The sequence below is a fragment of the Hipposideros armiger genome, unplaced genomic scaffold (assembly GCF_001890085.2).
Source record: "Hipposideros armiger isolate ML-2016 unplaced genomic scaffold, ASM189008v1 scaffold_127, whole genome shotgun sequence".
Lineage (NCBI taxonomy): Eukaryota > Metazoa > Chordata > Mammalia > Chiroptera > Hipposideridae > Hipposideros > Hipposideros armiger.
The window spans coordinates 1,193,182-1,209,273 of NW_017731477.1; the positions used below are offsets into that span (position 1 = coordinate 1,193,182).

General features: G+C 37.1%; 1 protein-coding gene across 2 annotated transcripts in view; it reads left to right on the forward strand.

Annotated features, from left to right (window-relative positions):
* DPYD (dihydropyrimidine dehydrogenase) overlaps positions 1–16,092 on the forward strand; it is an 870,205-nt gene that overhangs the window by 31,619 nt on the left and 822,494 nt on the right. For both annotated transcript variants that reach the window (XM_019648865.1, XM_019648864.1), the window contains exon 2: positions 3,543–3,653. In XM_019648865.1, coding sequence (XP_019504410.1) covers positions 3,543–3,653 — 111 coding nt within the window. The remainder of the gene's footprint in view (positions 1–3,542; positions 3,654–16,092) is intronic.

Here is a 16,092-nt window from a genome sequence, read left to right on the forward strand (position 1 = left end):
AGGTTACCCAGTTTTTGTTTGTTTTGTTTTTGTTTCAAATGTTGGCCACAATAACTACCTTTAAAACATGTTATCTTTTTATTTATCTGTTTGAATTTATATGAGATTAGTAATGGTTCAATTTTAAATAACTAGGTAAGAAAACTATTTATTTTATAATAAGTAAATGTTTTTAATTTTTGTGTAAAATGAGATTAATTATATTTTAATGCTGGCTCTTAATAATAGGTGGCTTTGGCATTGTTTAATAAAGAATAAACCATATAAAACTCATAGCTATATTGTATATTTGTTGTCCAGAAGACATAGACATCTAAACAGATATATTGAAGAAATATCATGTCCGTGATATATAAGAATTACTAAAAATAATCATCATTTATATTGGGCTAATAAATAAGTCCCAATGATATTTATTAGAGTGAATATAGTACATAGTGAAATCCACTGAATGTAGAATTTAGTGGTTATTTATATATTTTTGGTAACAGCTTTATTCAGATGTAATTACCATAGCACACAGTGCACCCATATGAAGTATAGAATTCAGAATCTTTTAATGCATTTATAGAGTTGTGATACCATCATCACAATCAATTTTCATCACCCGAAAATGAAACCATATTCCCTTTAGCAGGCATTCCCATTTCTCCCTAATTCCCCAGCCCCTGGCAGCCACAATCTACTTTCTGTCTCTATAGATTTGCCTAATCTGGACATTTTATATAAGTGGAATCATACAATATGTGGTATTTTATAACTGGTTTCTCTCAGTACCTTTACTATGTTCATTTATATTGTTTGTACATTTCTCAAATTTATTTTCATTATTGATATCTAATTCCATTCCATTGTGGTTGGAGGACTACTTTATATGATTTTTAATCCTTTCAAATTCATGCCACTACTTTCTGACATTTATTGTTCCAAATGTAAAGTCAACTCAACTTATTGGAGTTCTCTTATACTAGACGAGTTTTGTTTGTTTTTCCCTCTTGCTGCTTCCAAGATTTTCTTTTTGGTGTTGACTTTTAGTATTTTTACTACTGTGTCTATGTGTAAAACTCCTCCTTTCTTTCATCTTATTCTGGTACTCCCATTATAGTATTTTGGTGTGCTTAATAGTGTACCACATATCTCTAAAGTTAATTGTTTAATTCTTTTTTTTCCCTCTGTGTTCTCTGGATTGCATAATCTCTCTTGATCTCTCTTTAAGTTTGCTGATCTTTCTTACGCCAGTTAAAACCTAGAACTGAACCACTCTAGCAAATTTTTCCATTTAATTATTGTAGTTTTCAGCTTCAGAATGTCCATTTGTTTTGTTTTTTCTATTATTTCTATCTCTAAATCGATAGTCTCTTTGTGATGAGACATTGTCCTCATGGCCGCTTTGAAGTTTTTGTTCAACTTGACACCTGGGCTTGCTGAAAGGCAATTTCTGTTGTCTGCTCCCCCCGCCCCCTTAAATGGAAACACAGTCTTGTTTCATTGAATGACTTGTAATTTTTGAATTAAAAACTTTAGATAACATATTATAGGAATCCTGGATAATAGTACACCCCGCCCCCCAATAATGGGGTCTTGTTGTTATTGTTTGCTTATTTGTCTAGTAACTTGATGGACTATTTTAGGGAAGTCTATTTCCCTCACAGTGTGAACCTCTGATAGCCCTTGCATTGGGTGAAGCCTTGGGCATGTGCACAATAACTGTGATGACAGTGATTTTTAACAGGGCTCTCCGTGCCTTTCCCCTGATTTCTTTGTTACACGGTCCACCTATATTGGCATCACACCCAGCTATTAGTCTCCACTGATTGCTGGTTGATTCTTCTATTATTTTTGACAATGCCTTTGGATAGAAATTGCCCCACAGTGTTATTCAATTAAACTTGGGTTCCTTTGCAGGGGCAGATTTTAAGGTGAGTCTTTTTTTTTTTTTTGTGACCCCCATAGGAGCTGTTCTTAGCTATTTCTTTCCCTGGTTCTCTATGGTAAACTATATGCCTTATGATTTTGTTTATTGCTGTCACGAAGCTGCCAGACTGCTCTTATTTGTTTGCCATCAAAATCTTTATTGTTTTTGAGAGCACCCTTAGGCTTGAACTTCTCCACATACGAATTCAAATAAAGCCAGTCCCTTTGGAGACAGCTGTCTGTTTTTATGGCCTCCTTCTACCTTTTGGAAAAATCTCTGAACCACAGTTCCAGAGCTAGGGATGGTGGCAATGGCCTGCTTCTCTCAGAGTGATACTCCTGCTTTATGAGCAGGGCGGTGGTGCAGGCAGTAGCCTCTGATCTCAGTTTCCTTCTCCTGGTATGCTCACTCCAAACCATAAGCGAGCTGAGCTGAGGTGATAAGGGCCCCAGTGTTACTGCCATGCTGCTCCTGAGGCAAAGCCTCTGCTCTACTAGTGGGGACTGGGCGAAAAAAGGGAGCTCCTGACTACGTAGCTGCACTTTCCTGGACTTCAGCTGCTGCATAGAGGATGTGTGTGTGTGTGTGTGTGTGTGTGTGTGTGTGGGGGCAGGAGAAGGAGGAGGGATGAGAAATTCTGACAGCCTGCTCCTCCTCCTGAGAGATACCAGACCTCAACTGGAAACTGGAGCAAAGGGAGCTCTGTGCTTTTGCTGTACTCACCTGAGGGGGATTTTTCTGTCACGATGCATTGGGAATGTGGAAAGTGGGGGGCAGGTTGTACTTCAAATGCTATAAACCCTCACTATTTTTACCAGGTTCTAATAAATTGTTTTGAACAAGTGTTTCTTTATTTGCTGTTTGACATTAAGGAAATTTCTGGAGACTTTAAAGGGTTCTTATTTTTATTTTTATCAGTTATGTTTGTTTTGCTGGGGAGTTGATCTACAGAGGTCCTTACATACATCACCATTTTAAAGGCTTGCCTAAGAAAGGGACTTGAAATTAATTCTTTATTGAGTGACTCAGATGCCACATAGTATTATTTACACATGTGGTTGAGAAGGTTTTCTATTCTACTTCAGACCTCACACAGTCATAGTAAAATATAGACTTTATTTTTGGATGTATTTGAATGTAAGCCCAACACTCAGAAGAACTGAGTTCTAATTCGGTCCCTCTGTATTAATCCAAAATTTTGAGATAATAGTAGTTGATGTGAGTTAAATTAGATAGTGCATACGAAAGCAATTTGTAAACTCTAAAAACTTAAACGTGGGGAGTATTGATATTACTATTTTAAATCAAATCTGGAATAAAGTGTTTCTTTTCTGACATCATTCTCATCTAAGAATACTAAGTATAAAATTTATATTAAAGAGTCATTTGTTACAGTTCACATGATTTTTAAATCCTTCATATTACTATTAATAAATACTCTTATAAAATCAACTAGGATGTCACCTAACAACTGATTGAGATAAGTTTATTGTGGAATTACAATAGTAGAAGAGGAAAACAACATTTTTAGGGTATGTCTTTGTGTGTGTGGGGGAGTGGAATCTTAAAATAAAAATTGATTTTTTTATGCCACCATATTTACCTATGTAAACATTTTATACTTCAGAGTATCCTGGCTTTAAATCCTCGAACACAAACTCATGCGACTCTGCATTCCACTTCAGCCAAGAAATTGGACAAGAAACATTGGAAAAGAAATCCTGATAAGAACTGCTTTGTAAGTACCACTGATACTTGATTTCACACTGATAATTATCTCATTCTACATTGTCTGACAAGATTATACATATACTTACAAATACAATTACATATACTTACAAATACAATTAAATATACGTAAAATACAGCTGTGAATTTTTTTCTTATTTTAAATTTTATATTAGAATAATCTCCAAAGGTGCTTAATTTTACTGCTTAAAAATCTATTGAAACAGTTAAACAACATATACATTTATTTTGGTGCCAAAATTTCTTTTCTTAAAAATCTATGAAATTTCTCTTAAAACTCTTCATTATAATGACACTATGGTACAGAAGAATTTCTATATACAGATGTAATTGAACTAAAAAAGGGTAAAGTGGTATATAAAACTGTTTGTTGTAAAGTATGTTCTTGGGGAACATATGATATGAGATGTTCAAATGAACATGTAATATATGCAGGTGCAGTACAGGAGCAAAAATCTCTGAGATTACTATTGCTAGGACATTTTGGACCTATGAGGTGATTTACAGGGCTGGGGCTGTGAAACCATAAATGGGGATTAATTACAACCTGCAAGACAAGATTTAAAATGCTATCTTAGGGTTATAAATCTTTAAATTTGTACAGCAATTTCCTTTTTACCTGATTTCCTAAAATTAATTTCCCCAACATTAATTTTCTCAGATTAATTAGTGAGACAATGAATAGTATTAGCTGATTTAACATCAGCTCTGTTGGTACTTTCATATACTGTCTAATATAATATAATGATTTCAGTTTATTTCCATGTACTTCTTCCTTCCTTCATATGAACTCTTTGAGGATGGAAGTTGAGGGCATGTGTGAGTGTGTATAAGTTTACATATATTATTTTTTATTTTTCTATCACTGGCCAGCTAGTAAAGTTTTTTGAATGAAACAAGAAATAGTGCCACTTGAGACAAAATGGATGGATCTTGAGATTATTATGCTACGCGAAATAGGTCACACAGAAAACGTCAAGAACCATATGATTTCACTGATACGTGGGATATAAAACTGAAAGCAACAAAGGAACAAGACAAATAAAGAAACAAAAACTCAGGACACAGACAATAGTTAAGTGGTTGCCAGAGGGTAAGGGGGGAGGGTGGTGGTAGATGAGGGTAAATGAGATCAAATATATGGTGATGGAAGGAGAACTGACTCTGGAGGGTGAACACACAATGTGATATATAGGTGATATATTACAGAATTGTACACTTGAAACCTATGTAGTTTTACTAACCATTGTCACCCCGTTTTAATTAAAAATTTTAATTAAAAAAAAAAAGAAATGGAAATACAGAGAAACAATATGGCTTGCGATGATAACACAGCCACTTAATAGCAAATCTGGGTTTGGAAGTGTTTTCTTTGCTCCAGTTCTGTGAGCTTTACATTCTATAGACCATGATGCTTCTAGTAGAGGTCTCCATAAGGACACTAGTGTGGTCTACATTAGATCAGGGAGTAGACCGACTATAAGATGTGATCCTGTGGAATACTGTGAACAATTAAAGATCACTGCAAAAAAAAGTCATGTAATTTTTGGACAGAGAAAGCCATTAAAGATTTTCAAGTCTAAATCTCTAATTTTAAAGGTGTGAGAACTATGATCCAGATAAATTAGGTGACTTCTCTGAGGTCTCGTTTATAGATTATTAAATGATTTATGGTCAGAATTTTATATAGAAAGAAGGCTTTCTTTATTATGATTGTTGTTGTTACTGTTTTTTTTGGAAATTACCATTTTTATTCCATAGTGTTATCTTATAAATTGAGTGTTTTATTTTCTCATATTTGTTTAATTGGCAAAGATGCAGCAAGATGGGCTTTCTCCCTTAAATGTATATTGGCACAAATTCCTAGGAAAGCAATTTGATTATATCTTTGACAATATTCATTGACACCTGTGCTATTTTGCTAGGGCTGCTATAAAAAAGTACCACAGACTGGGTGGTGAAGGACAGAAATTTGTTTTCTCAATGTCCAGACTCTTAACTCTGGAGGTTAAGAGTCTGAGATCAAGCCGGCAGCAGGCTGGTTTCCTCAGAGGCCTATCTCTTGGCTTACAGATGGCTGTCTTTTCCATGTGTCTTCACGTTGTCTTTCCCCTGCATGTGCCTGTGTCCAAATTTCCCTTTATAATGATACCAAACATACTATATAGGTCAGGAGCCATCCTAATGACCTCATTTTAATTTAATCACCACTTTAAAGAGTCTCCAAATACAGGCGCATTCTGAGGTATTGGGGGTTAGGACTTCGACATATGAATTTGGGGGAAACAGTTCAGCCCATAACAATGCCTTTAAATTATCAAACACCCTGTGTTGTTCACCACCCATATGATGTGTTACAGAATTGTACACCTGAAACTTATGTAATTTTACTAACCATTGTCACCCCAATAAACTTCAATTAAAAAAACAATTATCAAACACACAACCAGTAATTCATATTCTAGTAAACTATCCTAACAAAAGAATTAGGAATGTATATAAAGAATTAAGTACAAAGAGGATTATCACAACATGATATATTCAATATAGAAAAGTGAAGGGGACAACCTACTGAATCCTAGCTCTGGGTTATGGCTCAGTAAGTTAGGGCAAATCTATTCAGTGGTAAATTATGCAACCATTAAAATTATTTTTGAAATAATTAAGCTTGTAAAATGCAATCTGTATTACATGAAAAAAGCATGACATATCACTGTATTTAATATTGATTGTGTGCATTTATATGTCTAACACGCATCTCAGACTTAACATGCTGAACATTCAAAGTATGATCTTACCTCTGAAACCTGTTCTTCCTGAAGTCATCACCATCCATTCTTTCACTGACAGTAAAATATTAGAGTCCTAAATTTTGTTATTTCTCTCACTTTCCATACCTAATGCTTTTTGGCTCTGCCTTCAGATATATCCAGAATCTGAGTACCTGTCACCACCTTCAACCATACCAACCTTTTTAAGCCACCACCGTTATCTCTCACCTGAATCATTTCAATAGCCTTGAAAATGTTTTTCATGTTTATGTCCTGTTAAAGTCTTTTCTTAATATATCTGAGGAATCCTTTCTAAACTCCTCTGCTCAGAATCTTTCAGTGATTTTCCCGCTTACTCAGAGTTTGTAGAGTTTCCTTTGTATGGTGGTCACCTCAGCAAGACCTTCTCCAGCCCACCTACCTAGCTCTATTTAGGCTTCACTGCTCAAGCTTTCTTCTCCGCACTCATTACTGATATATTCTGTTTTTCACTCACTAATTAGTTTGTTTTGTGTCTTGTTCCACTAGAATATACAGTAGAGGAGGGTAGGGATTTTTGTGTTTTGTTCATCATATGTTTCGTTTCATTGGCTGTATCCCCAGCTTTTAGAACAGTTGGTGCTCACTAAATATCTGTTGAATGAATGCAGGAATGAATCTGACTCTTACATATTCTTTACATACTAGATATAAGGATTACATATTTTCTTATGTAATGCTGTGCAATTTCCAAAATACCTTTGCATATTGCACTTGATTTTTACTGTGATGAAAATGGTTTTATTGATGAGGAAGACTATGCTGAAATTATTAACTTATTTACTTAAGCTTGTTAAAATTACTTGGTGTTGCAGCCAGAGCTAGAATCATGGTCATCTGACTCTAGTGAGTCCTTTCCAATGTATCCTGTCTTCCTTAGACAAGACAAATAAGATCATGAGAAAATAGATACATCAAAGTTAAGGTAACTAGATTGTGATGGTTGTCACATGTGTGACCAGTAATATTACATCACTTCTGAAGACCACCAAAGAGGTACATTTTCAGCCAACTCTCTGACCACCAGATGTAAAGGTTTTATTTATTTATTTTTTATTTCATTTGATTTTCTAACTTTCTTGCTTTGGCTTTACAATTTTCTGTTTTGATGTGAATCAGAAAACCACTCTTTGCATATCTGCATCAGTCTTGTGGGTTGGGTTTCTTTGAAGTCCCAGAGAAGAAGTTTTTCATGAGCTGTTTCTTGAGGTGTGATCAAAAAGTGCAGTGAATGTTTAAATAAAAAATGTTATTACAATAAAAGACACATTGCCATTAATGCCCCTCAAAATACCTCCCCCCTCGCTTTGAAAACACTTATCCCATCGTTATTGCCACTTTCTGAAGCAGTTTTGGAAGTCCTCTTTTATGAGTGTCTCTAGTTGCGCTGTTGTGGCTGCCTTGATGTCCTGAATTGATTCAAAACGTTTTCCTTTCATGGTCATTTTGACTTTGGAGAATAGCCAGAAGTCTCGTGGTGCCAGATCCGGTGAATAAGGTGGATGAGGTTAATGTTTTTATTTGACAGACATTACCATACCAGAGGCGATGTGTGACACGGAGCGTTGTCATGATGGAGGATGAAACCGTTTGCCAATTTCATATTAATACATTGTTCATGATCCATGATTTATGGCACACTTTAAAATACACCTTCTCTCAACAATCGCTCACATCTTACTGACTGCACCAAACAAGTTGAAACTTGTCACACACTGTTACTAAGGTTCAATGTGCCATTTCCCATATTTATGATCCCTGCCTTTCCATTGGGTGGCACTGGGCAGCAGCATTCACTGTACCTTGTGATCACAACTTGTAGTTCTCTCTCCCTATCTGCCTTACTTCCTTCTTCCCACCTTGGTCCTTGAAACAGCCATATTTCCGGTACTGTGTTGAATGTTACCCAAAGATGAATAAAATCTGCAAAATAAGTAGTCTAAATTTGTCTATTAAAATAGGTAAAAATTAGGTCTTAATAGACAAATTAGAAAATAGACATTTTCTTAGAAAATAGGCATCTGTTTGACCTGTGAATGTACCTTTAAGAATGGCAATTCGGAATTTTTTACTCAGGAATTTCTTCCCTTGGCAGTTTAATACCATTTTAGTACTAATTGGAAATTCTGAATTCAGTAGGGGATTTAAACTGGCAAATGTGTTTATACTGGTTAATGAAGCACGAGACAGTTATTTCCAGTATCTTTTAAGCAGGTGTTCCATAACTGCTGTTTATTTTTGCCATTTTTGAAAATGTTGAACTGTTCTAATTACGTAAATATTTTGCACTCATTTTCCATTAGCAATTTTTGAAGACCAGAAAATGTTACAAATCAGAAAACATCCTGAGTGAAAATAAAAAGGAAGGCATTAAAAACAGCCAATTATTAGATGTTTTTAAGAATTTTAGCTAATTTGTTTTAAATACATGAGCCATAGTAGGTGCTCACAGTAAAAAAATAAAAATAAGAATAAACCATAATTGTAGTAAGAATTTGCTAGCTATAGTTATATTTCTGAGTCTTTTTTTGTGAAGTAACTCATTTTAGTAACTCAGAACCACACATAAAGTAGATGCTGTGTTTTATCTCCATTCATAGATGAGGGAACTGAGGCGCAGGGTAGCTTATGCAACCTGTGCAAAGTTTCACAACCACATGGTGGAACTACAGATTGAACCCTGGCACCAGAGCTTTTCAAGTAGAAGTTTTTGAAGTCCTTAAAAATAAATCATTGACTTTTTTCCTTCTAGATAATGATAAATGACTAAGTAATATATAGGTTTTGATAAATCTTTTTTCTTTTTTTTTTTTTCTGTGTGAGCTGCACAATGTCAGCCACTACTTTGTTCCTGCATTTATTGCCTATTTACAATGGACCAGACACTGTGTCACTTTTCAAACTGGAATAAAGATGAAAATGATATAGGCCTTGCCAAGAAGTTCTCACCTTCTTTTGAAGAAGGCAGAAATATCAATAAATAATAATAGTGCTCTTTCAAAGGAAGAACTGGGAAGGAGTTTTAATTATCAATGTAGCTGAATCAATCTAATTTTCAGTGTGAAAGATGGATTTTAGGAGGAAGATGGGACAGAGACAAGGACTCTGGCACTGGTGTAAAAAGCTGGAAGACAAATGAGGAAGACAAGGGCCAATGGGTATGGAGGAGAGAGGATTAGCATGAATACATTTCGGAGGTGTCTTAGTCTATTAGGACTGCTTTAACAAAAACATCGTAGACTGGGTGGCTTAAACAACAAACATTTATTTCTCAGAGTTCTGGAGGCTGGGAAATCCAAGATCAAAGTACGGACAGATTCAGTATCTGGTGAGGGCCTGCTTCCTGGTTCACAGATGTTTGTTTTCCTGCTGTGTATCCACATGGCAGAAGGGCATGAGAGCTCTCTGAGTTCTGTTTTATCAGGGTCCTAAGCCCATTCATGATGACTCTATCTTCATGACCTAGTCACCTCTCGAAGGCCCCACCTCCAAATACCAACACATTGGGGGGTAGGATTTCAACATCGGAATTTAGGGAGGACATGAACACACAGTCCATAGCAGGACTTTATGTGTACATTTAGCTGTATATAGGATAAATGGAAAGAAATAGTGAATTCATGAATCTTATAAGTTTTAGGAGTTTCTTGTGCCTGTTTAGTTATAAAAGTTGTAGCTCAGTACAGGGGTCAGGTAGGGAGGTGAAGAGTTTCGAATCATCTGAATATATGTGGACAGTTAAAAGTCTGTGGGTAGAGTTACTTAGGAAGAGGGTATAGGTGGGAAGAGACCTCTGGGACCTTTGGACAGGGATTAGGGAGAGGCAAGTGAGGCACGAGGCTCAGGTGCAGAATGTAAGGGGACACCAAAAGACTCAGTAGAGAGAAAGAATACAAAAGTATGTAAAACACGTGCCTAGGAGCACAGCTCTTGCATTTTGCCTCAGGCTCCAATGTGGTTCATCATGGTGCTGAACACTGAGTGTTGGTACAGGCAAGTGGAGGTAAGAATTTAGCTAAGAAACACTGTGAGGGATGAAATGATATCCACAAGAGCATAGTGGGAGAGTTCCTATGAGGAAGGAGAGGTCAATGTGTTTTTCCTCATATGTAAGATTTCCAAATGTGGTTATATTTTATATTTTGGAAATTATCCTTACAGTTTGTTATGTCTGATTGGTTCACTTGTCTTTCTCAAGTTTATGAGACTATTTAGGGGTGAAAGCCACACAGTCAATAAAATTCGCAATTCATTAATGTCAATCAGAACAGGAAGGTAGAGTCATTCTTGCTTGGAACTCAGCTACTTGGTTCTGTTAAACTTGACATAGAATGCAGATCCCAATGTTGGTACATATTATATTAGCAATACGGACTCCTGTTTTTAAGCTCCAAAGTGAAATGGACTTTTAACTGGATTCACAGTAAGAAAGCAATTCCTAGTCTACCCTTGCCTCTTTTTACACCATATTTTAAAACAACTTCTCAAGCTTGAGCTTGCCTTCCTGGTTGTTGATAATAGTTTTCTTCCAAAAATATACTCAATGCCTAAAGGAGCTTCTGAAATTAAAAAATAAATAACCTAAACCAAGATTCTTTGCAACTTAATGTCTCATTCAGTAGATGAAAAGTACATTTTTTTTGGGGGGGATAAAAAGAATACAAATATCAGACTAGAAACTCAGGCATGCAGGAAATACAGTCTCTGTTATTGTCCTATAACTGAACTTAATTTCTATTTTGAGCTTCTCTAAGAGTAGATGCTTAGTCATTGTCACATTCAGGATTATTTCTTCCCTGTTGTCACCCACCCTCCGTGCCCCTTATTTCTCAGGGCTAACACCTGAGTTTCCAGGGACGTGGTGGCAAGTGTGGTAGGTGAGGTGAGCCAGCTGATTTCTTCATGACATCTTTCCAATAACTGTCATGTGTGTTGTGGAGTCATTCGTCATCCCCATTCACCGGGTCTCTTCTCGTCCCCCACCTCTCTGCTACTGTGAAGCCACTCTTGAACACTTGGCCATCTTTCAAATGTTCCCCACAATACTGGACTGGGGAAATCGCAGTCCAGTCACCTCCCCAGGGCTGCTTCTGGTTAGTGAGTGACCGGTTCTCCACCTCATGATTTTGACGCATCTGGCTCGTATTTGCCATCCCCATTTCCAGCCTGAGAACCTAGAGACCGATTCTGTTTCTTTGGGATCTACCCATATTTCTAGGCCCTTTCCTTCCCTTTTGATCCTTGTGCTGACTTTCCATTCTTACAGTTTTCATATAGTCTCTATGGGAAGTGAGGCTGAAGAATAAAATTTACTTTTGACTCATCACACGTCTTCCTAAATCTAGTCACTCACTAAAGTCCTTTCAGTTTCCTTGAAAACTTGCTTCTGAAATCCCAAGTAGGATGATAGAAGTTCTTCTTATTTCTCTGCTTAAGCAGTTACATCTTTTCCTTCAAGAAATAAAAAACCGGTGATCTCACTGCCTAACGTGTACATTTCTAAGGGAAAGGAAGAGGGATTATAACAAAATTACCCCCACCCCATAAAGTCTGATTTTGAATTTGGATGGAACATAATGATTATTTTCGTGCTCCATCCAACAGGTTTTCAAATGAGCTCTGGTGGAGGTGGGGAGAGAGAGCAGGGCAGGTTTCTTTTTTGGGTGGGAAAGCCATAGCAAAGGAGAGTGAGGACAGGTAAGGGCATCAGCCGCCCATTGGAAGACTGAGATGCTACTTGCAGGACCCTAAGAGTGAGAGCTTTTTTAAATGTTATGCCATAGGTGCCTCACTTACCTCACTCTACTACTGGCCCTGAAAACTAACCAAAGGGCTTCCCCCACCCTGGAAGTACCAGCTAGCCTCAGGACCCAGGAGTGTCCCCATGCTTGTTTAAGCTTGTGTGGCAACTGCCAAACTACAGTAGGGACTCAGATGGCTTCGGATGGCACAGGTGGCCTCAGAACTCCTTGCTGGCTATGAGGATGGGCTTCCCTAGTCATTATATTAACTTCCTATTAATGCTCTCACACATTATGCATTACCGGATCTTCTGGAATCATTATAGTAAGCCCTCACCTAATGTCGCTGATAGATTCTTGGAAACTTTGATTTAAAGCCAAACGACATATATGGAAAGCAGTTTTACCAGACAGCGATTGATACAAACAAGTGTTAAATTCCTGTGGCATATTTCTGGCCACAAAAACACCACTAAACTTCTGAATGAAGACCCAATATACTTAAAATATTAAACATTGAAATTAATGTGAGCTATGCATACATTTAAGAAAGAAGAATATAAACAAGTAAGCTGGTGATTTTCTAACCTGCTTATTCAGGATTGACTCTCCTGGCAGTCAGGGCGCCAAGAGGGAACCAACTCAGGACAGGACGCCCTTCCATCACAGGGTGTACTCACACACACACCCACACTCACTCAGTCAGGGGCAATTTCGACATGCCAGCTCGCCTCACATGCAAATGTCTGGGATGTGGGAGGAAACTGGAGAACCCAGAGAAAAACACAAGCATGGGGAGAACACACAAACTCCACACAGACCATGGCACCAGCTGGGGGCCTTTATTTTTTATTTTTTCTTATCAGTGTTATAAGGAAACAATGTGGAACAAAACGTTATTTGAAGACCTGCTGCAATCTGGTGTGGTTTTACCATTTATATTTTAAGAACAATTATCCTGCTACCTTTGTTGAGAACATTGTAATGAATTAGAAAGTAAGTTTTAAAATAAGTATATTTTAAGTCATCTTAATTGGACAGTCTCTTCCATACTTTTTCACAACTGTTAGAAGTTATTAGGTAATTTAGTAATTAATTTTATGTGTGTGTGTTAGGATAGACATTAACTAAAACTATTTAACTCTTTAAAGAAAATCCAATTTTAAAAGTTCAGCAGAGAGAACAATTTATAGAGGTAAAAATACACTGTGAAATGTGACTACCTAAAAATTATCTTGGGCCAGCCGAGTGGCGTGTTGGTTAAGAGTTGACTTGGGACGCTAGCTCTGAGCAGCAGGGCCCTGGTTCGGATCCCATATGTGGGTCAGTGATGCTGCGCCCTCTACAGCTAAGATGGTGAACAACAGCTCGACCTGGAGCTGGGCTGCAGTGAGTCGCCGGTGACCGCATAGGCTGAAGTGGAGCTGGCAAGCAGCGGGCATGAGCTTTCATGAGCTGCCGTGAGTGGCCGTGAGCGGCCGGCCGTCCATTGGCCAGCGAGCAACTGCCTCACCCGGGAAGAACGCAATGATAATACGAACATGGGCCAGTGAAGCAACGTCCTCCACAACTAGACTGAAGAACAAAAGGGCAGCAACTTGTCTGTTCCCGTCCCCCAGTTCCCCAATAAAATCTTTAAAAATAAATAAAAAATAAAATAAAAATAAAAATCCTCTTGTCAGAGTATAAAACTGTAAATAGAACAAGGATGCGGAACCTATTTAGACATATGTAGACTTCGTAATTTTGAAATTGGGGTGGGGTCTTCTGTAAAAGGAAGCTGACACATAGCTAATATGTATTTTAAAATATTGGCTCGCTGGAAAAGTCATGACACATTTTTGCAACAAAAAACATGGAAAAATACATCATGACTTTTCCAACGACCCAATAGTAGCATACAGCTTATGGGAAAGCATTTTTTGGCAGAAGTCTTAAAGTCTAGTTATATGGATTTCATCAAAAGGAGAATTTTGGGTGATCTCAGTTTCTTTAAGAATACAAAGTACACCCTGAATCTGTAATTAAAATATGAAATCATTGATTGGTTTCCATTATCTGTATGTGAAGTGTGAACTGCAAAGAGCATCGCCTGAATATTTTTGGGCATCAGTACAGTGGCTGGAACTAAGTTCCTTTCATAGCAGTGAGTCTCTAAAAGAATGGATGTCTTGCATCACATTTTCCATATTTATGTAACAGTACTACAGATAAATTATTCTAACCTAATTTTAAGACTTCGACTAAATATTTGCTTGAAATCTAAGATGTACAGTTTCATTAATTACCGAATATTAATGGGAGACCTATATGTGTCAGCCAGTGGGAAAAGTGGTAGGGAAAGGGACACACTTGTCTTACCCTGACAACTTCCCATCATTCACACAGGCGTTAAACTCATTCACCATCAACTGTGTCAGTGCAGCCGACCATGGGAGTTATGGCTGAAGTGTGTAATCTGGTCTCAGGACTCAAGGTTTGGCTCCCTGAGGAAACAGAATTAAGATGAAAATACAAATGAAGGAGGGAAAGAAAAAGAAGAGGGTTTCCAGCAGACTGGACAACAGGCGTTGGAGACTTAGGAAGAGGGAGCATATTGAACTTAAGATTCTGAAACAATTTCAGTATTGAATGGCCGAAGTGCGAGGGAAAGCACCAAGAGACAAAACAGAAGAGATCAGCAGAGAGCAGTACAAGTGACAATAATAGTAATAATGATGAGGAAGATATTAATAATTACAATTATTGGAAAGTTCTATATTATAGTTAAGAATTAAGTACATGTCATCTCATTAAGAAAGCACAATCTCTGCTACATGCTATAGTTTAGAATTTTGCCATACATTAGGCCCTCTCTTTGAAAGTATGTGTTTTCTTGGTGCTCCCTTCCACGTTTAAAATACTATTGTCAGAGATTTATTCTCCAGGCATAAATATGTAATAAAATGTTAATTGACTAACAAGAAGAAAAGTGTTAACTCTTGATTTCCTGAGGGTGTTACAAGAAAGCTATGCTTTAATTATTTATTTCAGACTGATCACAACTTTCTCCACATCCATGTGACAAACAAATTAAACTCATTTATAATTGTCAACCATCAGCCCTGTTACTTTTATTTTGCTTTTCTTTAGTTTGAAATTTTTATAATGCTTAAGTGGTAGCCGTGTGTGTGTGTGTGTGTGTGTGTGTGTGTGTCTATCTATATTTTTTTTAACCAACTTTATCATTAATGAAAATCATGTGTATTTAAATTGAGCTGGAACAAACTTTTACCTAAGCAAAGTATATTTCACTTCTTTTTATTAGCAAAGAAAGAAAAACTTTCCCTTTAAAACTAGCTTTCTTATTTTTGAGGATGGGTTTTTATGAAAAAGGACAGTAAAACCAAAAGGGATGAGCTATCAGCTGAAAGAGTGAGCTCCAGAGATAAACTATTTGGGTTCAATTATCGGTTCTGCCATTTACTAGCTGTGTGATCTTGAGTAAATTCCTTCATCTTTTCCTGCCTCCATTTTCTCTTCTGTAAAATGAGGCTAATAATAGCTTCTAGCTGATACAGTTGTTGTTAGGACTAAAAGAGTCAATGTACCTATTCTACTTAAAGTAGTGCCCGGCTCTATATGTAATCCTCTCTAAGTGTTCTTGCTTATTATTATCACCATTGATGGGTTGATGCTCCCAGGTTTGATTCTTTTCCTACTTATGTAGGTCCATTATGACAGCGGATACAGAACAGAATAACTAAATATGGAAATAACATGGAGAGGTGGTCAACAGGAAGTTACTAAGGATGGTAAAGGAACACAGAGCATCTCCACTATTGTTCAGAAATTTCCTGGCAGCATTTTGTGTGTGTGTGTGTGTGTGTGTGTGTGT